At 24.5% G+C, this 23,655-nt stretch overlaps 6 protein-coding genes across 6 annotated transcripts; 4 read left to right on the top strand and 2 right to left on the bottom strand.

Annotated features, from left to right (window-relative positions):
- Positions 1-847: 847 nt before the first annotated feature.
- PCHAS_0309300 (conserved Plasmodium protein, unknown function) lies at positions 848-7,361 on the top strand (the record flags this gene model as incomplete). The annotated part of the gene is made up of 2 exons (XM_016799761.1): positions 848-7,186; positions 7,305-7,361. The coding sequence occupies 2 exons, from the start codon at positions 848-850 to the stop codon at positions 7,359-7,361; spliced, it is 6,396 nt and encodes a 2,131-aa protein (XP_016653189.1).
- A 308-nt stretch (positions 7,362-7,669) lies between these two features.
- PCHAS_0309200 (60S ribosomal protein L37ae, putative) lies at positions 7,670-8,509 on the bottom strand (the record flags this gene model as incomplete). Its single annotated transcript, XM_741106.1, has 3 exons — positions 7,670-7,828; positions 7,956-8,066; positions 8,489-8,509. The coding sequence occupies 3 exons, from the start codon at positions 8,507-8,509 to the stop codon at positions 7,670-7,672; spliced, it is 291 nt and encodes a 96-aa protein (XP_746199.1).
- A 1,633-nt stretch (positions 8,510-10,142) lies between these two features.
- On the bottom strand, positions 10,143-10,394 carry PCHAS_0309100 (Sec61-gamma subunit of protein translocation complex, putative; the record flags this gene model as incomplete). Its single annotated transcript, XM_730736.1, has 1 exon — positions 10,143-10,394. The coding sequence occupies one exon, from the start codon at positions 10,392-10,394 to the stop codon at positions 10,143-10,145; it is 252 nt and encodes an 83-aa protein (XP_735829.1).
- Positions 10,395-13,004: 2,610 nt separating this feature from the next.
- On the top strand, positions 13,005-14,472 carry PCHAS_0309000 (ATP-dependent RNA helicase UAP56, putative; the record flags this gene model as incomplete). Its single annotated transcript, XM_016799744.1, has 2 exons — positions 13,005-13,281; positions 13,376-14,472. The coding sequence occupies 2 exons, from the start codon at positions 13,005-13,007 to the stop codon at positions 14,470-14,472; spliced, it is 1,374 nt and encodes a 457-aa protein (XP_016653188.1).
- Positions 14,473-16,568: 2,096 nt separating this feature from the next.
- On the top strand, positions 16,569-20,335 carry PCHAS_0308900 (transporter, putative; the record flags this gene model as incomplete). Its single annotated transcript, XM_016799738.1, has 8 exons — positions 16,569-18,261; positions 18,347-18,467; positions 18,562-18,644; positions 18,731-18,855; positions 18,990-19,311; positions 19,410-19,618; positions 19,776-20,069; positions 20,162-20,335. The coding sequence occupies 8 exons, from the start codon at positions 16,569-16,571 to the stop codon at positions 20,333-20,335; spliced, it is 3,021 nt and encodes a 1,006-aa protein (XP_016653187.1).
- Positions 20,336-21,618: 1,283 nt separating this feature from the next.
- PCHAS_0308800 (conserved Plasmodium protein, unknown function) lies at positions 21,619-23,124 on the top strand (the record flags this gene model as incomplete). Its single annotated transcript, XM_740464.2, has 1 exon — positions 21,619-23,124. The coding sequence occupies one exon, from the start codon at positions 21,619-21,621 to the stop codon at positions 23,122-23,124; it is 1,506 nt and encodes a 501-aa protein (XP_745557.2).
- Positions 23,125-23,655: the final 531 nt, after the last annotated feature.

The following is a 23,655-nucleotide window of genomic DNA, read 5'->3' as shown; positions in this document are numbered from 1 at the left end:
TATATTTAGAAAGATTTCAATGAAATGAAATGAGAAATTCACGTATTTATACATTCCATTTTTAAAGGCCAAAATAATCTATGTTCCAGTATACATTCTTAATACTTAAATTTTTTTTTTTAATTTTCTTTGTTTTTTTGTGTAATATACAATTTTATTATGATAAAAATAATATTAAACAAGATGCCATCGAAAGTTTTGCATGATTTGATATTTTTATAAAATATCCCGTACCTAGTTTTAAATCCTATTACACATATTTATGTATGCACATAATATATATATAGCTAATCACAAAAATTTGCTTATATTTTATTTCATTACACATATTAAGGATTCATAAAAATAGGCATGGCTATTATCCTTAAAATTATGTATATATTTATATATTATAAATATGTATTGGTAATTTTTTTTATGCAAAATTATTATTCTCACCTAAATGCGAAGGTGTGTTAAAATATGGGTATTATCGGAAGATACTAAAATGAATACTTATTGAAAAATAAAAATAGTTAATAAATAAAATTATATAATATTTATCGTTGCACATTTTTATTATATTCACATGCAACGCGCCTTTTAATGAATTATTATTTTCATTTTAATAATTTTTTTGCTTTTAAAAGTTGTATATATTTTCAATGAAGCCCAAACTTTAGAAACAATTCATGTGTGTTTTCACTTTAATGCAATATTGGCATAACTAAAAAAGAACACACACACATATACATACACATATAATTTTTAAAGCAATAGAGAGATACTTCCATATTTTATTGGAATTTCACATTATCTCTTCTCAAATATAAAATTTTTATTTTTCTTTCATACTCCTTAAATCGCAATGTCAAATGCAAATAGCCATATTGATATTGAATGTCAAGAAAGTGATGATGAATATTTTAACGTAAAAAATAAGGGAGAGTATTCGGAGGGAAGTGATGAAGAGGACGATTTAGTGGACGAGGATGGGGAAGGCTTAGTGGATGAAGAAGAAGAAGATTTAGGGGATGATGATGAAGAAGATAATTTAATGGGTGATGAAGAAGAGGCAGAAGAATATAATGAATTTTTTGGTCGTAACAAAGATGAAGATGTGAAAGAAGATGATATATTTAATGAGAATACATTATTATATGCTATTAAAACTAGAGAAGTATTAGAACAAGAAATTTTAGTATTGTTTAGTAATATGCTAAAAAAAGAAACAATATTAAGTAAAGATGTAAAAACTAATATATCTGTAGACCCAGAAACATTTAAAGGTGGTAGTTTAAAAAAAAATGAAAAAGAAGGGACAGGAAATGATAATAAACTTAATTTAAAAATAAAAAATAAAGAAGTATATAATTTTATATATAGTAAAATGAATCAAAATGAAAATAAAAATTTAGATAATAAAAATACATACAATAATAATAAGAGAGAAGATGGGAAACGATCAAGTGTTGGTAGTACTGGATTAAATGAAGGTACTTCAATTATAAAAACCCCAAGTTTTCAAAACTTAGATAAAGAACATTATATATTAGATCCAAATATAATTCAAATATTAAGAGATATCAATACATATTTAAAAAGAGAAAAAGAATATTTACATCGAAAAATAGGTACACACATCGATTCGACTTTTAAAAATCCAATGTATGTAACATTATATATATATAATAATGCAGTATTAAAAGATATTATAATACAAGTTATAAATATTATTAAACATGATTTTGATAATGCTATTTATAAAGACATTGATGAAAATTTATTAATTAAAAATATTTTTATTTTAATAAATTATTTAACATCTAGACCTAGTAAAGAATGGTTTGAATATTGGCATAAACATATGCCAACTTTTGGAAATAAAAAAAGTGAATATAATGTTTATAATTATTTACAAATAGAAAAAAGCGATCGAAAAATTTATCGTAATGCATTAAAAAATGATATATATATAAAAGAGTTACAAAAAAGATCAAATATTATAGAGGAATATCAAAAAGGATTGGAAAGTCTAAAATATGTATTAAGTGATAAAAATTTTATAAGTATGCTTAATGAGTTTAGATATAACTGCCAACTATTTATAGATGCAGATTATAGAGGTATCGAAGAAAATGAAAAGCTAATGGCTATGCAAAGAAAAGAAAACGAACTAATGGAAAGTAAACGGGTTCTAAAAGAGGAACTACAATCTTATGCAGAAAATTCATCTGATGAAGATGACGTAAGTGATGATAGTGATAACAGTAATGATGCAAACCCTGAAGAGACTAATGAAAATTTAAATAATTCTAATGCCCCTTCTACTCCAGAAGATGATATAAAAAAAAAAAATAATATTGTGAAAAAAAAAATAAAAAACATTAAAAAAAGAATCAAAGAAATCAATGAAGAACTACATGATATATCAAACTTCTTTTTAGAAGACAAACGAAAAAGAGAAAAATTAACTCATGAATATAAAGAAAATATATATTTAATTCGAAATATATTATCACAAGTATTAGGTATTAGAAATATGAAAGGCGGTCGAGATATTAATCTAAATAATGTTCATTATGCAATTTTACAACATGCACTAGACAAACATAGCTCTTTAAATCTGATAATCGATGAAATGATAAGTTTATTTAAAAAAGAAATACAAAAATATGAAGATGAAAAAAATATACATATCCCATATTTAAATCAAAATACTATGAAGGATATATGGGAGTATGTTCGTCTCTTTTACAATGTCATATGTTATATCGATCCCATTGATTTAGTCAAATCTTTAACATACCAAAAAGAAAAAATAATAAATCCTGGACGTAATTCTGTAAATTTTGGTGGTATCAAAAGGGGTGAAAGCACATCTAATACAATAGACAATAAAAATAAACAGGGATTCAAAATAAATAAAGGAGAAAAACGAAATAGCTTTTTAAAGTCAAAAAAAAATAATCTTATGCTAACACATTTGGCAAGAATTAATCCATTATTAGCTAAACAAAAAATAAGAAAACCAAATGAAGAAAAACATATGAAAAAAAAAAAAAAAAGATATATAGTTAGAAAGAATAGAATAGATTATTATGAAAGTATTTCCTTTGAAGATTTAACATTTGATATATTTTCTGAAGAAGGTTCATTAAAAAAACATAATATCTTAGATATATTTGATTATACAAATTTATATAAAATACAAGAGTTTATAAATAATATTATAGGAATTAATGAAGAATTTGAAAATATTTATGACACATCTGAAAATAGTCCCTTTAGACCTAATGAAGATGAAAATAATTCTCCGAAAAGCCGAGAAAAAACAGCTCACCAATATGCAGAAAATTTTAATTATTCTTTAAAAGTATTTTTAAATATATGTATAAAGGATCTCAAAAGATGTATCAGTGAATATTATAATAATGAATGGGATATAAAAATTATTTTGAATATCCATGCATGGATATTGACATATTATACAAATTATTATAAATATGAAAATAAAAAAAGATTGTCAAACAGTAGAGAAGGGAACAATACAAATGATGCAGAAGAAATCGGGTCGAAATATGCACACACAAATAGTAACAAAATTGGAGAAAGGAGTTCCCCATTCATTTCCAGAATCCAAATGGTTCTTGGTATGCAAATGTATATAGGAGATAACAGTATTCATACTGAATTTTTATGTGATACTTTTGAAAGAATAATAAGAGAAGAAAAGATGAGAAAGAATAGTAGCAAAATAATTTTATGTTGTTTAAGATGCTTATATGCTGATTTAAATTTATTAGACATGCATGCATTATCTACTGATGATAATGTAAAAGCAATTTGTAAATCTTCTTTAAATAATTTCTTAAAAAGAAATATATTAAATAAATTAAGTTGGATTTTAAAAAATTATAAAATTATGAGTCATGAAAAAAATATTTTTATTTATTCTTTAAAGTGTAGTTTATTAATTATACAACTTTTAGAAAAGTTAGGTGGCTCAACTTATATTGTAAAAGAAAATAAAAAAAAAATATATGATGATGGAGAAAGCGAAGAAAATTATAGTAATTATGATGGGGATGAAGGTTATTCAAATAATAATGATCAAGGATATACTACATTTAATGAACCAATGGAAAAAGTTTATGTTTCAAATTTAGTAGACGAAATATATAGTGGAAAAATAATAAATATATGTATGCAAATTTTAGAAAATTTTAAAAAAAATCGTACATATATAAACGATTTAATTATAACCTATTTTGAATATATAATAAAACATAAAGACAATGAATATAACTTTTTAATATTCTTTGATATTAAATATTTTCTAATTTTTAAAGATATAATAAATGATGAACAATGTTATACTAATCCACATTATTATTGGATTGCATGTTTTTTTGAAAATATTATATCATGCTTTTTCAAATTATGGAACAGTAATAATTTTATTCCAATTGAATTATTTTTTTCGAAAGATGTTAATAAAAATATGTCTTCCTTAATTAGTGAAAATTATATGCTATCCATATTTAGTAATTACAACGAAGGTAATGATAGTTATATTTATGAACAGCTAACTAAAGGGGTAGGAATAAATGATGTCTTTATTCAAATGAATTCAAGAAAGAGATTAGAACACTTACAATGGTCTGAAGAAGATATACAAAATTTAAAATTATATTTCAATCAATTTAAACATATGCATAGCTATTTATCATTCCTTAGTGAAATGCTTAATAAACCACCAAATACTGTAAAAAATCAGTTAATATATTTAAATTATATTGATAAGCGTGGTAATGTTTTAAATTTCCATGATTATGAATCTTTGCATAGTTCAGGTCGAAGTTCGTCGCAAAGTTCGGAAAGTAACTCTGAAAGTGAAGACCATATTAGACACAAAAAATCATTTAAAAAAAATAAAGAAACAAGTGAAAATGCAAAACGTGTTGATTTGAACGATCTTGAAGAATATAATAAATCTAAAAAAAAACAACCATTACTTTTTACTATTTATAAATTAAAAAAATTAAATGAAAAACAAAATCAAGAACATAATTTAACAACAAATGAAATCAATTGTAATGTCGAAACTGTTTTAGAAGAAATGGTTGGTGGTTTACGTTCTTTATATGAATTAAAGAAACTATCGAAAGATAAATATCTTTCTTCTAAGGCACATGTTTTTGATATACCATTAAGTATGTCATCTGATTTGTTAGAACACCACTATTTTAAAAAGTTATTAACATTACTTGGGTTCGTATATAATAATAATAGTGATGAATGGTTCTTAGATGATAATTTAGATGTCGATGTGTTTAGACAAATTGTTGAAAAGTTTGAAGAATTCCATGTTATACCACTTCAAGACTTACGAACTAAACTACAACACCCATTATATAAAAAAAATAAAAGCAACGAAAGTGATGGCCCACAAAATGATTACTCACCAAGTGAAAGTAAAAAAAATGCAAAAGATGCAGCATCTACTAATGCCGACGATGATGATGACTTCCTATTTTATAATAACAATGATGAACATAAAATAAATTATGTAAATCCTGAAGAGTGTCAAGATGAAGAAATGTTACACACCATACCTTTAGCAAAACCCAAAGGAACTCTTGAATTAATCAAATTGATGTATGAATTTTTTTCAAGCAATGATGAAAATTTTAGAATTTTTTTTATTAATCTAATGAATACTATATCAGATAGATTTAATTTATTATTTGAACATAAACTTAGAGAACGTTTTATGGATCAGTTTGGTAATTCTATAGCTATTTCAACAGGTGGTAATATCAATAGTTTTGCTAATAAAGAAAATGATGAAACAAAAAATACAAACATCGAAAATTATAAAATATATCTTACTGCAGATGAAAAAACTACTATCAAGCTTTGCTATAATCGTGAAGCTTTAAAGACATTACTAAAATATTTGGGTATACATATATATTCTCATGAAAAATTAATTATATATAAAGACATAATAAATGATGAAGTTGTTTTAGAAAGAATTAAAGTAATAAATAATTATAAAACGCTAGCCGTACAAGATATTAAAAAAGCTATTGATGAAAAAGAAGAATTAATTGAACAAAAAAAAAAAAAAAAAAAAGAAAAAAAACCAACACCAGAACAAAAATTCGATTTTATTAAACGAGTATGTGAATATTTACATTTTAAATATGTAACATCAAAAATAAATACTTCAACTAATTTTAATAAAAATAATATTAATGATATATATTTTGGTGATGATAAATTATTAAATTTTATTTATGAAAAATTAAATTCTTGGAATAATAAAAGAAATAAAAAAAATGATGATCAAAATTTATGTCTTCATATTACTGATCTTACACAGTGCATTATCATCCAAAATTATGGAACCGACATTGCTGAAAATGTCTTTGATGATAATTTGGCTAGTTCGTACATACCATTTATTAAAAATATATGTACATCCATAAAGGGGGTGGAACAAAAAGTGCCAAATGAAACTGCTAACGAAACTGCTGGCGAAACTTCTGACGAAGCAATTTACTGGACTTGCACAGAAATACATATAAAATGGATAAAGGCAATACTCAAAATTTTTTACAATATTCTTTTTGACACTTCATACAACACTGTAGGAAAACTATTTGAAGAATATAAAAATATAAAAGAAATACTAAATGACACGTCTTACAGCTTCTTGGATGCTACAAATTATGATCAGACATCTGAAAAAATAGATTCGGATATGGTTCCACCAAATGATGATGTAAAAGCATATGATATTATAAATGAAAAAAATGACATACAGGAAAACCTATGCAATGACAAACCTGAAGAATTGAATAATCACATCGAAGAAAAAACATTACCAACATTAAATATAAATGATGAATATAATACTTCACTAAATAATAATAAAAAGAGAACACTAAATATTGATGACAATCCAAGTTTAAGAAGTAAACGAAAAATATGTGAAAGCATTATGGAACATGATTATGCTCATCTTTTCAAAAAAACAAAACTACAAAATTCTTATATAAATACATATAAAAAAAATAGAAAATTAATTATCTCATCATTGCTTAATAATAAAAATATTGTACAATATAAAGAGATCGATATTATTAACAAGGTCAAGCAGATTGCCATCAAGGCCCGTCAAATGGCATCAACCGGGGTAAGTCACGCCATGCCTTATTATTTTTTTCATCTTTTTTAATTTTATTTTTACATGTACATGCTTCACCTTTTTTGAAACAACCTGCTCATACCTTTTTTACATTAAATATTTACAGGATCTACGAAAAAGATGGAAAACCCGAGAGGATGTCAGGACGATACTTTTATTATAAAAGTTCGATGAGTCAGTTCATTCCCCCCCAAAATTACTGTCATATTATATACATACCTTTTTACTAGTGTTATTTTATTTTTTATTTTTTTTTTTTGTAAATTTTAAAAACATTCTTATGCTTATTGTTTTAGCATACAATATTTTAAAATATAAACTGAAAACTCGATAAATTTTGTTCGAATATAATAATTTTCAATAGGTGTTCGTACTTATATGGACATTAAGTTTTATATGAAAAAAAAAATTATATTTTTATATAATAAAAATTAAACATTCTTTACATATATATATATAATGAATTATTATCTATGATTTATGTGCTTCTTCCTTTTGTTTTCTTAATCTAATAATTGTTGATTTTGCTGCAACTGCTGCTGGGGTAGTTAAACTCCATGCTCCTCCACAAATTTTTCTTTTGCATTTCTTACATTCCCATATACCAACACATGTCCTTTTTGTGGCAGTCTAAAAATTGTAGAAAAAAAATATAGCAAACAAATGTATACTCACTATTTGAAATAAAACTTTAAAATATATAAAAAGGGATCAAACATTGTCATACTACTTTTTTTTATCTTTTCATAATCCTTACCTTTCCGCAAAAGGAGCATAGGTATTTTGCATGTTGCATTAATTCTATTTTTTTAATTTGTTTACGGAGTGAAGATCCGTATCTTGTTCCATATTTTCCAGTTAAACCGACCTAATAAAAATGATAAAACATGATTGGATATGTAGTAAAATGATATAGCATCAAATTGGAAAACAAATTTGGCATAATAAGATAATAGGCTTATCCTCATTGCTACATAGGTACATAGCTACATATATATATTCCCCGTTTTAATAATTTCATTTAAATTTAAAAGCTTGTACGAATAAATTATTTTATTCAAACAAATTAGGGGATATATATTTCCATTTATTATTTCGCTAGCTTATTTATAAAGCATACAACAGTATAATAAATATCTCTACCCAGCCCACTTTTCATTTATACATTTTTATCTCATTCTTTAACTGAATTGTATTTTTAATTATTTATATATTTTTCATTGTTTCTTGTTTTTCCCATTTAAACGCCTGTTTTCCTTTAATTTTTATTTAATAATAATTTTCTCTCACCTTTTTAGTTCTCCTTGACATTTTTAAATACGATTGAAAATAGAAATATGATTAATACTTTTATTTTTAGTTTAATATTTCTGTAATTTTAAAATTACTAATGTTTATTGAAAATAATTTTTCGTTTTGTACTTTAAAGTTGAAAAAAAAAATTTCGATTATTAAAGGAAAAAAAAAAAAGAAAAAAAATATACGTAATTTTTAAGTTCCTTAATTATTTTCACATATATATTATTATATGCATAATTATATTTGGGGATTGCTATATTTTTATTTTGGTATAATATATAATTTATATTTACTATAAAAAAAATATATTAAATAAAAAACCCCTTTACCCTCTTAAATGAGCATATTAAATTTTAGGGCATTCGACAAAAATTGCCAAAGGTGGGAATATATATATGCATATTTATACTGCTTATGTATGCAAAAAATGTATATATTCTTCCCTATATTTTTCTATATTTTGTCCCTTGATTATTTTGACTTTTTTGTTGACAATTTAAGTAAATACAATCAAGTTCCATTACAAAAAAATTATGTTTTAGGTTAAATATTTTCCACAAAAAAAATATGTAGCAAAATTAAATAAAAAAATAATAATACATGTAAGGTATAAATATAGAGCAATTTTTCTCACTTATATTAATAAGTAAAATAATGAATAAACTGCTTGTTTATATTAATGAAAAAAATATTGAGCGAAACTTCTTGTTTATATTAATGATGAAAATATTGAGCGAAACTACTTGTGGGGTTATTCCTCTAATTTGAAGGGAAAACGAATATATATTTTTGTACCTTTTTCATATTTTCCCTTTTCTTTTTTATTTTGTTCTACATTAATTCATATTTATTATAAATTATCAACCAAAATTGTCGTCATAAAAAAAAATGTATACATACATAGCTACCACCAAAATCGATATTCTTATTTCTGTTTGATTTTATATATAAGGGAATACTATAATGAAATATAAGTACTTTTGTTGAACACATAAAAAATAAAGTGAAAATGGTAGAGCCTTAACGGTGACCATCATAGGGCAGTATAGATAGATTAGCTATCGCTACAAAGTGTGATAACTAAGCATTCGTTTTTTTATACTTAAAAACGAAAAAACAAGTGTATATATACACGATTGAGATAAATACAATTAATTATTCTTTTTAAATCTAAGATTTTTAAAAATAATGTTACTTAAAAAAATAAAAAATAATAATAGTATAGTTTACATTGATCAAATCATTTATGCATTTCTTTTATACAATAAAACTTTGCAACATTATGCATAGGGCATTTCATTTATTATGCACATATATACATATATGCATACAATAGATATGTAAAGAGGGAAAACTATTTTGTCAATATATCGTTCCTAAAAATTACATGCTTTCAATTTGGCTTGTCGTCTTCTAATCATATTGACTACAAATCCGTTATAATTTCATGCGAGTTCCCATTTTTATATAAACAATTGAAAAATAATCTTCAAGGTCTTTTCAATTTTATATATAATTATAATAAAATGTATGATTTGTCAATTTCAGCATTATGTGCTGAGGCCCTTTTGTTGCATCTCAGCATTTTATAATTTGAATTATTAATCATGACTAGGATTTTTTTGTGTTTGTATTCTCCACATATTTAATAGGAGCCAACAAATATGTTATTGATCGGAATAAATACTAATTTGATTGTATATCCAATAAGTCCCATAATTAAAAATCCAATTGTGCAAGCACATACAATATTTGTATATTCCTTTTTACTTGGCTTAGTACATTTTCTTACTAATCTAACACTATCATTCACAAACTCGTGAATACTGGTTACAAGATATCCAATTGGGTGTTCTTCATCGGTTACGAATTCTGGAACTTTAACGTTGTTCAACATTTTTCTTAATAAAAAGTGTAAAAACAAATATTACTAAAAAAAATTTATTCTGCAATATGGTGATAAAGAAAAATTATTTCATATATATTTTATATGAATTAAATTGTGTCATTTATATATATTTATACGCTTTATTAAAATAAGGATAATATAATAAACCAGCTTAAACAATCTTAGATAAGAAACAAAAATATAATATATGGAATTTTTTTTATTTAAATCTATTTTTATAAGTAGCTTACTTAGAACTATTTCATTAAGATTGTATTGTAATATGTTTTTCAATAAAATTAAAAAATAAATAAATAAGTAAAAATAAAAGAATAATGAGTGGAAAAAAATTAAATAAAATTTATGCCATTATATTTACAAATTATACAATATATAAGTATACTAAAAATAATTAGCACAAGAATAATTTTTGTGATAATAAAAATGTATGTATGCTCATGGGAAAATAAAAATTTTTTTTAATATATAATAATATTGTTTTCTCGTTTAATGATATAAGCATTTATTTTGTGCTCATGTGTGATTATTTAGGAGGCCTCGCATAAATATAAATAATATGCATTATTTATAGTATATATTTAATTGTATATACATGCGTCATTTTGAGTGCTTGTTTTTTTCGTAAATTATTATGTAAATAGTTAATTTGAATTATGCTTTGCATACACATATTATATATAAATTTTTTAGTTTGCTATATTTTTTCATTTAATTTTAATAATAAGGGGAAAGTAATATTATGATGTGTGTTTTTTTTCAATGCCTTATAAGACCTTTATATAATCACACTTTTAAGCACTAATAATGAAACATGAGGATGCATATAATTAGATTTTTACATAGCAAATATAATAATGTCTGTAAACCAATTCAATAAATCTTATTTGTATTTTTTCAAAATAGTATAAAAACCAAATTAAAGATATGGAAAATTATTATTATAGAGCTATATATTTTTAATTTACAACCTAATTACACCATTTATCTTAAAACAGCCAAAAATAAAAATATATATAATGTCCCTTTTACAATCCTGAATTTTTTTAAGTTTTTTTTTTTTTTTTATAAATTACCTGACTGTTCATAAAAATGTACGTCCAAATTTTAAAATAAGGACAATTATTATGACCATTTGGCTATTTAAAATAAAAATAGTAGCAAAAAATAGCTATCAGAAATCGTTGTATATATTGTGTGCATGGACCAGAGGGATAATATATATGATGACTAATTAAGAGATGGAAATGTAGTATGGTAATATATACTTACAAAGGAAACACCATGATAGTATGCATATGATTCTCCTATAAAGGTCACAAATTATGAGTTGTTAATAAGTGTAAATATCACATTTATATTTTAATATTTTCAATGGATGGATTTCCAAAAACACAGTTTAAAAGAATATGAAATAAAGATAACCTTATTAAAAGCTATACATATATATTTCACTCTTTATTTTTACTTATCCCTATTAAAATATAGCATTAATGCAAAAAAAGGGATAGGGGAAAACAAAATTTAAATTATGCATATAGAGAGGTAGCCATTTTGTATAAATATGGTTTACGCATTAATTCTGTAAATGCATAATATGGAAAATATTCACTAAAAACAAAATATATTTTATATACCATATTATATAAATAAATATGATATAATAATTTTCTAAAATTGCATAAATTTATTTACCTTAATAAGATAATATTAATAAATATGGGGAAAATTACCAAACGCAGTATTTATAATATGCCTATGAAAATATGGGTAGTACATGAGCCTAGGTACCCATTTTATTATATATATTAAAAAAATTATAAGCTATGAAATTCATATAAAAAATAGCAATTTTCATAATGCCCCCTTTAATTTTGCTTAATATTTTATTGTAGTATTTATGCATATATATATACATACGCATGTATGTAGTATAATTTATATAGAGGTATTTATATCTACAGCTACATTTTTTATTTTATGGGTGTTCATCTCATAGTTGAGAATAGGAGTGTACTATCGTGGTATACCAAAAAAGTATATGCTATAATAATAGCTATGAAAAATGAAAAAAAAATAAATCCTACTTATATAGGTGAATATATAAATAAAAAAATATATATAAACCATAATTCAATACAAAGTGTTAAAATTCTTACTGTTAAGCTAAAATATTACGAAATACGAAAAAAAAAATGAAAAATTAAAAATATATATTTTTTCTTTTTTTTTAACGAAATTATAAACCAGAGAAAAGGAAAAAAACAATTAAAATGTATATAGGGAACAAAAAATAATTTTAAAAGAATTTTCAGTTGAAACATATATATAATTAGTGAATATTACATAATACCGTTTTTTTCCCAATATATATACTTTCTTTTACAATTTTGTATATAACTATATATTTTGTAGCACAAATCCTTTATTTCTTCTTTCGTATTTTTCAAAGTTTCTACATTTTTTAATTTTATGCACGTTTTGTAAGCATAAGATATACTTTAATAGTATATATAAGAATAATAGTTATTATTATTTATTGTTTGGATTTTAAGTAAAAAAAATAGATAGATAAAATAAAGAAAGACGAAAATGGCTGGAATGGGGCATAATGTTCAAGATGAGTTAGTAGATTACGAAGATGATGATAACATGTTAGATAATAAGGATGTCAAAGGTGACATCGGACGTAACCTTTTGAATAACAATAATAAAGGAGTTAATGATGGTGGTGCTATGAGAGGTAGTTATGCTACTGTTCATACTGGAGGGTTTAAAGATTTTTTTTTAAAACCAGAATTATTAAGAGCAATTAGCGAAAGTGGATTTGAACATCCATCTGAGGTACAACAAGAAACTATACCAGCAGCAATAACAGGTAATAATTTACATATTAAAAATTGAAAAAAAATATATACATTATATTTATTGAACCACTTTATAATTAATATTTGTTTTTTTTTTTCTCAAAGGTACCGATATTTTATGTCAAGCAAAGAGTGGTATGGGAAAAACTGCTGTTTTCGTTTTATCAATTTTACAACAACTTGAAACTGATAGCAAAGATATAAAAGAAGAAAAGGATATGAACAATGCTGGTGGAGATGCAAGTCAAAATAAATATGTTAGATGTTTAGGTATAGCACATACTCGTGAATTAGCTTATCAAATAAAAAATGAATTTGATAGATTTAGCAAATATTTAAAAAATGTTAGATGTGAAGTTGTTTATGGTGGTATATCTATGAATAAACATGTAGCCTTATTCAAAGGAAATAATGTACCTCATATAATTATTGGTACACCTGGCCGTATATTGGCATTAATTAGAGAAAAATATTTATTAACAGATAAGATTCAACATTTTGTTTTAGATGAATGTGATAAATGTTTAGAAAAATTAGATATGAGAGGTGATGTACAGAAAATTTTTATTTCGACTCCTTTAAAAAAACAAGTTATGTTTTTTTCAGCAACTATGGCAAAAGAAATGAGAGATGTATGCAAAAAATTTTTACAAAACCCTGTAGAAATATTTATTGATGATGAAGCTAAATTAAAATTACATGGACTATTACAACATTATGTTAAATTACAAGAAAAAGATAAAACAAGAAAATTAATAGAAATATTAGATGCCTTAGAATTCAACCAAGTTATAATTTTTGTTAAATCTGTTACAAGAGCTATCACATTAGATAAATTATTAACTGAATGCAATTTCCCATCCATAGCTATACATGGTGGTTTAAATCAAGAAGAAAGAATTGAAAGATATGATAAATTTAAAAAGTTTGAAAACAGAATATTAGTATCCACTGATTTATTTGGAAGAGGTATTGATATTGAAAGAATAAATATCGTTATTAATTATGATATGCCAGAAAATTCAGATTCTTATTTACACAGAGTCGGAAGAGCTGGAAGATTTGGTACAAAAGGTTTAGCTGTTACTTTTGTATCTTCTCAAGAAGATACATTAGCTTTAAATGAAGTTCAAACCAGATTTGAGGTAGCTATTTCTGAGATGCCAAATAAAATAGATTGTAACGAATATATTAACCAATAAGCTATTTTTTATAGCTATCTAATGAAAAAATAAATACTTGTAAATAATTTAATGAATATATACTATGTATACATATATAGGTCATATACACATAAGTACGATATAACAATATACGAAACTGTGTGCAAATTACATTGCGATGAATTAGTATGCATTAATAAATGCATAAATTTCTAGCTATGTATGTTCTCTCTATATATACATATGTACGCAAATATACACACATATGCATACGAAATGTGTGTTTGGAATCGCATAAAATGTTCTACAAAAAGTAATATAACGCAATTAAATTTTGAAAACAAATTTTTGAAATGTTTAAGGTAATTTTTTCAAATTTTGAAAAGTAAACATCCTTGAGGTTAAAGAAGCCTGAGAGATATAAATTATAGCCAAAAAAGAAAAAAAATTAGTTATACAAAATTGTATGATCAGAAAAAAAAAGTTTTTAGCTATTCAAAAAAAAAAAAAAACCATTTATTTACATGCATAGTCATATAAAGAAACATATTACAGTTTACATGTGCATACAAAATGTCCATTTATGCATATGAATGGCTAGTTCTTTTTTTTTTTTTTTTTATATATTTTTATTTTTACTTATATATTTTATATGTGCAAACATTTACTAAAACAACTTATTTTAAAAAATTCTATGAATAATTACGCATAATGCTTATACAAAATTTAAGTGGTTAGACATTTTTGAGGGCATACAAATGAACTTGTTAAGTATATCTTACAACACTTTTTTAAATGTAATGGTATCATCATGCCCTCAAAAAATAGTAATATATCGAAAGAGTTTTTTAACTTTTGTATGCAACCTATTTTTTTATTAAATAAATATAAAATGATCAAAACTTATGAATGCCTAACAATACTAAATAAAATTGAGATATAACAAAGATAGTGAAGATGCGTATGTCACCGTAACCATACGTATCTTCACTATTCATGAGAATATAATAATAATTCTTCGTTACATATAAATAATAATTTAAAAATGAATGTTGTAGTAAGTCATTAATAATGTAATTGGCTATACTTTTAATTAAGTGCGTGTTTATCCAGGACATAAATGTTGTCACACACACACATACATAAAATGCCATTTTTTAAATACTTTTAAAATTATGCTATTTTAATATTTATTTTTTTTCTTCATATTTTTGTATTTATACATTATGATTAATTTTGTTCCTTCCATATGCTTAGTATCTCTTTACACCCAATTTTTTTGTATTAGCAAAACACCCCCTTTTATTTGGATATGCTCGGTATACTTACATACACAACATGCTTAAAGAACAAAAATAAAAACAATAAAAGTGGTAGCCATATTTAAAAAAAATTGTATATAAATAATTAAAAACCTTTTAAATATCCTTTTTTAGTAACAATTTGATAGTCATATTTTTATTTTTTTTTTTCCAAATATGTTCATAAAAAAGAAATACACATTTCACAACCATCAATCTGTTAACTAATTTTTTTCTTTTTTTTTGTATACTGAAAGTTGTCTTGGGTATAGTTATAAAAGTGAAATGAAAGGATAAGAGTGGGTGCAATTTATTGGAGGATGGACACCCGCTTGGTTTTATAATGCACACACAAAAAATGCGAAAAGAGGTGTATGAATTTCAAAGGAAATACTTCAAAATATATTTTCCCATCAAATATTATCCTCATATTATTATATAGCAAATATATAATATATATTTTTTATTTTGAAAGGTGTACAAAATAGTGTGTGTGTGTTTTTGTTAGGCTATATTTTTTTTATTTTTTTATTTATTTTTTTTCTTTATTTGATTTTCTCACTGTTATGATATTTGTGTTTATGCACATACAACCGTATGTGTATGTGTGTGCTCATTTTTAAAAATTATATTTGCATCATTGTTGTGTATATATCTCAAACTGTATATATACACACATACATTGTGAGAATAGTTGGTTGGGTTGTCCAATTGGATGCCTTTTCCTTATATAATGAAAATATGCCCCTAAATTCGAAACCCTCACTATTTATATACACACATATACACCTGGCTATTTGATAGAAACTGTCAAAGTTAACACAATTTGGAAAAATGTTTCCAAGGATAAAATGCAGGTTTGAGAAGGCAGAAAATTCAAACTCCGAGGAAAATATTGACAACCATCAAAATGGTAAAAATGATGAATTAACGGAATCTGAAAATATATCCATGAAAAAAATAAGGAGTGTGTTATATGATGAGGCAATGACTTATAGTGAAACCAATACATATTATAAAAGTTCAAATATTCATAATTATAATAATATAAATGCATATATTAATTATGTAAAAAAGTCTAACTATACAAGAAGTTATGAACAAGAAAATATTTATAATGAAGCATTACTTTTGTATAACAATCGAAATACCTATATAAGAAATGCATATAGAAATGATGAATATTTAGATATTAAAAGGAATTTAAAAAAAGGTGAATATTTTGGAGACCATGATGAAGATGATTTATTTGAAGAAACAAACGATGACAACCAAATAAACGAATACACAGATGCAAACAAGTATGACGATAATAAAAATAATTTAAAAAAAAAACGAATTGAATATGAACATTTGTATAAAGAACGTAAAAAAGAACGTGCTATGAAATTTGCTGAAAAATATGGAGATTTATTTTATGAAGAAAAAGATAAAATCATATATGAAAATGCTGATTCCAATGATAAACATAATATTCGTATGGGTGGACATATTCAAAAAAATATTCAGAATCAAGGAAGTTCTACTAATATATTAAACGATTTACTTGAACTACATAGTATGGAAGATACAGGCAGTTTTAGTGATGAAAAAGAAACAAATTTTTTAGAAACATTAGTTAAATTAAGATATACACCTGAACAGATATCTCAATTAAGTGATTTATTTGAAAACCCTAGAACATTAAAAAATGTAAATATAAGTTTATTAAAATGGCTAGATATGCAATTAAATAGAGGTTATTGGCTTGAACGAATTTCCTTATTTTTGTTGGGATTAGCAATATCTATAGGAGTTGGAAATATTGAAACAATATGGTTATTGATGACAACATGGCATGGTGTTGTATTTTTATTACCTTATACATTATGTTATATATTTGTATGTCATCCAATTTTAATGTTTGAATTGTACAGTGGACAATTAGTTAGAAGCTCATCACCTTTTATATTTTACAAATTATTAAAGCCATGTGCATCTATTGGGTTTGTAGCTTTATTTTTATGCTTGTTAAGTAGTTGTATTCATACCTATAGGACAGCAGCAGAATATTTTATATATTTGATAAACTCATTTAAACATGATTTGCCTTGGAAATTAACTCCAAATGAAGTCGATTTTTGTACAAAAATCAAAAATGATGCAATTACTTGTTTAAAATATAGACCCTTATGCCTATTTTCAAAATCTATTTCTTCTTGTGTACCTAATAATATAGGAAAAGCTTTTTTAATATACCATGATAAATTTTTTCCAAATAATGGCAAATATACATTTTTATTAAATTTAAATAAAAAAAAAAATTCCATTAATATTTTTTCAAATTCAGATTCCTATATCGATAAAGATACTTTTCTATTTTTATTATTTTGCAATTTGTTAACTACATTTTTCCAATTACTTGGTATGACAAATTTTGCCTTTTCAGTTGCCCTTGTCCTTTTACTTCTAGGCTTTTTATCAATCACAAAATTTATAGCTCTTTTCAATTTAAGTAGTGTCATGGAGGCCTACGTCTACATTCTAAGTAAGTTTCATACTTCCCCGTGTATGCGCATGCCCATCTCATACGATACGCTTTATACATACGCTATATGCATTACCTTTTATAGAAATGTGGAAATTTTCGTATCTTTATACTTATTCATCCATATGGTCTCAATGTATGATGTATGCCCTTTATGAGATGTCAATTGGAATGGGTATTTATTCTTCGCTTGCTACAAAAACTAGGTATATAATATTTGAAAATAAAGAAAAGAAAAAACATATTTTCCAAATTTTATAGTTTCAATTGTATTTTCATCCGTTTTATTTTCTTTTGCAGAATTGGATCGAATTTGGCTTTCGATGGACAAGCGATTGTCATTGGAAATTCTGTCATCTCCATCCTCGTGTTTTTTTCAGCAGGTACGAAAAATTTTCGCCGCATTTTTTACGTCATTTTCACGGCATTTTTCACGTAATTTTCCGATTTACTTCCCCTTTCGGTGCAGTGGCAATTATTGGGTTCACATCCAAAATAATGAACTCCACTTTTGTTGAGATTCTTGAATTTTCGAGAAAGCATTGTTCGTTTATTCTTTTCCCTGTTGGCTTTGCAAACCTTCAAAGGACAGAGGTAAAAATGTTGATAAAAAAAGCAACGAAATGAAAGCCCGATTGAATATGTTACTATCCATGCTTGGAAAATGAGTGTCAATAGGATTAGCAACACATATATTTTTCATTTTGTTTCTATTTTCCCCTTCATAGAAAACATTATGTATGCTGTACTATGGATCATATACAATATTATCATGTGCTACACTTGCCATTCAACGAGAAGTTTTTATTATATCTATGAAAGATTTCAAATTCAGCAAAAATTTTAGTAAAAAAACATTTGTTTTAATGTTTACATTATTATTTTTTGTTTTTTCGTTTTTTATATCTACAAAAAATTCAAAAGACATTATTTGGTTTTTATCATTTACAATTTCGGATAATGGAAGAATTTTAGTTGCACTTTTGATATGCATTGCTTTAGGGTGGCTATATAATATTGAGCATCAATACAAGCATCTAACTTCGAGAAGTAAGTTTTTCAACGTTTGTAAGTGTATATACAAATTTAATTTTTTCTAATTTTTTCTAACTTTTTCTAACTTTTTCTAACCCTTTTTTATTGGGCAGGCGTGCTGACATTCAATATTACTTACTGGGCTTTGAACGTTTTTTTCAGTATTATATTTAACTACTTACCTTACCATGCATATATATTATATATTGTCCGACTTGTAATTTTCTTGTTTAGTACATGCATTTCTATTGCTGTTTTAAAATCGCAAATAAATGACATGAGGGGCCATCAAAGGTACATATACAACAGTCTAACGTATAAGGTAAAAGCGAAAAAGGACGATAAAACAAACCGTTTAGAATGGCATTCTATTTTGTGCCCGTTTAAGATGGCATTTTATTTGTGCCTGTTTAAGATGCCATTCTATTTTGTGCACGCTTAAGATTATGCTAACCCATTATTTACTTCCCACCTTTTAGGAGATACTGTACATACTGTATCTAGGAAACATCGAGTGCTTAAGAAAAGAGATTCAAAGAATAATAAGTGGAAATGCAATAATAGGAAATATATCTATGATGTGGTCTATTTGTATAAAATATATCGGAACATCTATTTTATTATCAGCTTTCATTGAATTTGCTGATGGTGTTTTTTATAGTAAAGAATTAAGAATGAAAATACATGATATTCATTACGGATGGATTATTTTTGCCATTTCAGTTTGGATATTTATTTTCTTTCTTATATTTTTATTCCCTATGTTTACAAAGGTAATTCATAAAAAATGTGACACCTATTTTATTCGGAACCCTATACGAAAATATGTACATTCATTATGGAATATACTTTTCTTTTTTTATAGACATTTGAAAATATGCTTATTAACAAAAAGTATTCTGTCAATTTCAGTTTATTACCTTCGAAACCCCTAACCAAAATACGACATTTCAATATTCTTTCATATTTTTATGAATTTGGAAATTCAAGCAAAAAAGAAAAAAATAAAAAAAAACGAAATATGATATGTTGTACATAATTTTTGTTTATTTTTATTTCTTTTTTTTTACACTTATTTAATTAAAAATTGTTTAGTTTCTCACAACCATTATTTATAAATATGAACAGAATGAAATTCTTTAAATTTTTTTTAATTATTTTGTGTTAATTTTTTATGTTTTTTTTTTTGATATTTGTTGTTTTTGTTTGGGTCTATATATGCCTATTTTTTAAAACAGCTTTTTTAAAAAAACAAATTATCATTTTGAATCCAATTTTATTTATAACCTTAACACAGATCAAGCTTGTAAGATAATAGTAAATTATGATAAACCTTTTTTATAATATTCATATTGTTCATATTACTTTCGAAGGAATAGATGAATAGAAAATGTATTTGTAAAAAAGTAATACCCTTTGAAAAAACTTATGTTCTTAATTTAAAAAATATTAAAAATTTCTCATATAAATAATTCTGCTTATTTTGGAGTTAGAATGTACTTAAAATATTTAAATAGATTCCCTTCAATTATAACTGAAATACCTAAAGAATGATATTAAAAAATATATTTTTTTTTTTAATTCTAAACATATTTTTATGTAGATTAGTACAACTTTATTTTATTATGTGTTTTTCATTTTATATTGTATATTTATATGATTTATTTTTTCTTGTCTAACTAACAAGACAAAAATAATTTGTTGTTCTAATTATTATTGCTAGTTGTAAACTCATTCGTTCTATATTTGTTTACATTCATTTTGTAAAAATATTCAAATATAATGACATGGAAAATATTTATGAACGCTTAAGAATAAAAAATAAAAATAATTTTACCAATAATAATATACTTGTGAAAAAAATTACATTATTATTTATATGCTTTACAATTTATTTTTAATAATTTGCCCCATTTAAAATAGTTTTCCATTTAAATGTAATTCGGTGTGTGCTTGTTACATGCATAGTTATACATACATATATTCATTCCTATTCATTACTTTAAACACAATCATCTCTTTAATTTCCTTACTATATCAAACTAGTGTATACATAAAAAAGGAAGTCCAACTTTTAAATATGCTTGTATTATTTTACACTTACACATTTGTGTTTTCTTTTCAATAAATTACATAAAACATTTTTTTTAATTATCTTTACTAACGTTGTATGTGTGTGGTTAAAGGAAAAATTACACACACACATATATAGCTATCTACTTCATATTTGCATGTACTAGCATGTTCGTACGAATGTGAAAAGGGAGCAACATCAAGCGAAGGATTAAATAATGCACAAATATATACAAAAAATTCGTCAAAATGAAGTTAAGTATTAAAATAAAGAATAATACCTCGTCCAACAGTAATAGTAGTAGTAGTAGTAGTGGACTTGGTATGACGCATTTGTCAAAAAATGGAGATAATGTTATGCATAAATATAAAAAAAAAAATTTGGAAATGAGGAAAATGAAAGGTGCAATAATTACGGGGGAAAAATCGAATGGAAAAATGGCTAGTGGTACGTCTCTCAGGGCATTAGGAAATGGAAATAGCTTTAAGCTTAATGGAAATTTAATTAATGAAGAAAAGGAAAAATCAGAAAAAAATAGCTATAGCAATAGGTATAATTCGAACAAATCATTTGCAAGTAGCACACTCATAAGTAAGGCACTCACAAATACGTCTATTATAAATAAATTGGCATCCAGCAAATCTAGCACTTCAAGTAAATCAGGCTACAAAAATACATTAAATAATGATAATAGCTCGAAAAGTTCCGAAAAAAAAAACAAAAAAAAAAAAAAAATGAAAAATGACATGAACGGCAAGGTAATAAAAAGAAACGGTGATTTAACTAACGAACCAATTGATAAAAAAAAAAGCACTTCAAAAAATATATCAAAAAGTTTTAATTTAAAAAAAAATAATATAATTTCTTCAAATATAAATATTACCTCAAACACAAAAAAAAATTATAAACACGGAAAAATATTATCACAACCCGAAAAATTATTAACACAAACCGAAAAAACATTAAAAAAAAATAATATAGAAGGAATGGAACCTAATATGGATAATAAACAAATTGCAGAAAATGGTGAACATGATGAGACAATAACAAATGAAGACACCTCAAATGAAATAAAGACACATACAGAAAGTGGCCAAGATGAGTCTATGCAAAAAACAGATGAAATAAAAGAAAATATACAAAATGGACATGCAAAAAATGGAAATTTAAATGACGAAGTTGATCAAGAAAATTTTAAAAATTCAGTAACAAGCGATAATACACAAACAACTAATAAAAATAAACAAGATAGAAATGAAAAAATGATAGAAGATGAATTTAATTTAGGTAAAACAAATATGCGTACATATGAAACAATCATTCCCCATTTTATAAAAGGAATATATGATCCAACTAATGATATATTTTCTGAGGAAAATAAAAAAAGTTCTTATATCAATTTAAGTGAACCAACTCCCAGCTTATTACCAGGATATAAATCTGTAACATTTGAAGAATTAAACAATCCAAATTATAATACTATAAATAATATACACCAAAATAGTATATACCCATCAGCCATGTTTTATCCCCCCTTTAATTATATACCACATATGAATTGTATAAATTTAAAAGAAGCTTATATTTTAAAAAATCATGTAACATTAAATAATTCCTTATTAACTTCAGCTGATATATCGAAAGGTACTATACATAGACAGTACAATGTTGGAGTTACATACCCATATGGGGTTCCTTATATTGACGTTAAAAATATAAAGAATTTATATGACCATAAAAAGACAAAGGCATGAATGTAACTAGCGAATTTTGCATATTTTTCTGCACGCATTTTATTTATGTTTTCCTATTTTGCTTATTTTTTAATAGTGGATATATGCTACATCTCATTTTTGATAATTCGATGTACCCATTTATCCACATATTATTATTTCACATTTTTACTATATTAGTAATGTGAATATATAATGGTTTATTTGCAAGACCCCCTTTTCATGTGTACATAATTTTAAAATTATATCTGCTTACACAAATTTTTTGATGCGTTTTTCCCCTTATTTTAACTTGCCCGCCTTTTAATAATATATAACATCATTTCGTGTTTTCGCTTTTACGAGTCATAAATATAATGTGATAAAAGCTATCAAAATAAGAGCATGAATAGATGCATATTTATATACATATATGAATATTTTGTGTTTGCCACATTTAATCGAATATATGCTGGTACAATTTTTTCTGACTCGGGTTTTCAAGTACTTTACCTTTTTTATCGCTACTTTTATATAATTGGGAAATTCTGCAATAAATAAAAATATTCACAT

This window comes from Plasmodium chabaudi (assembly GCF_900002335.3).
Source record: "Plasmodium chabaudi chabaudi strain AS genome assembly, chromosome: 3".
NCBI classification, from domain to species: domain Eukaryota; phylum Apicomplexa; class Aconoidasida; order Haemosporida; family Plasmodiidae; genus Plasmodium; species Plasmodium chabaudi.
This window is presented reverse-complemented; position numbering and strand designations above follow the sequence as displayed.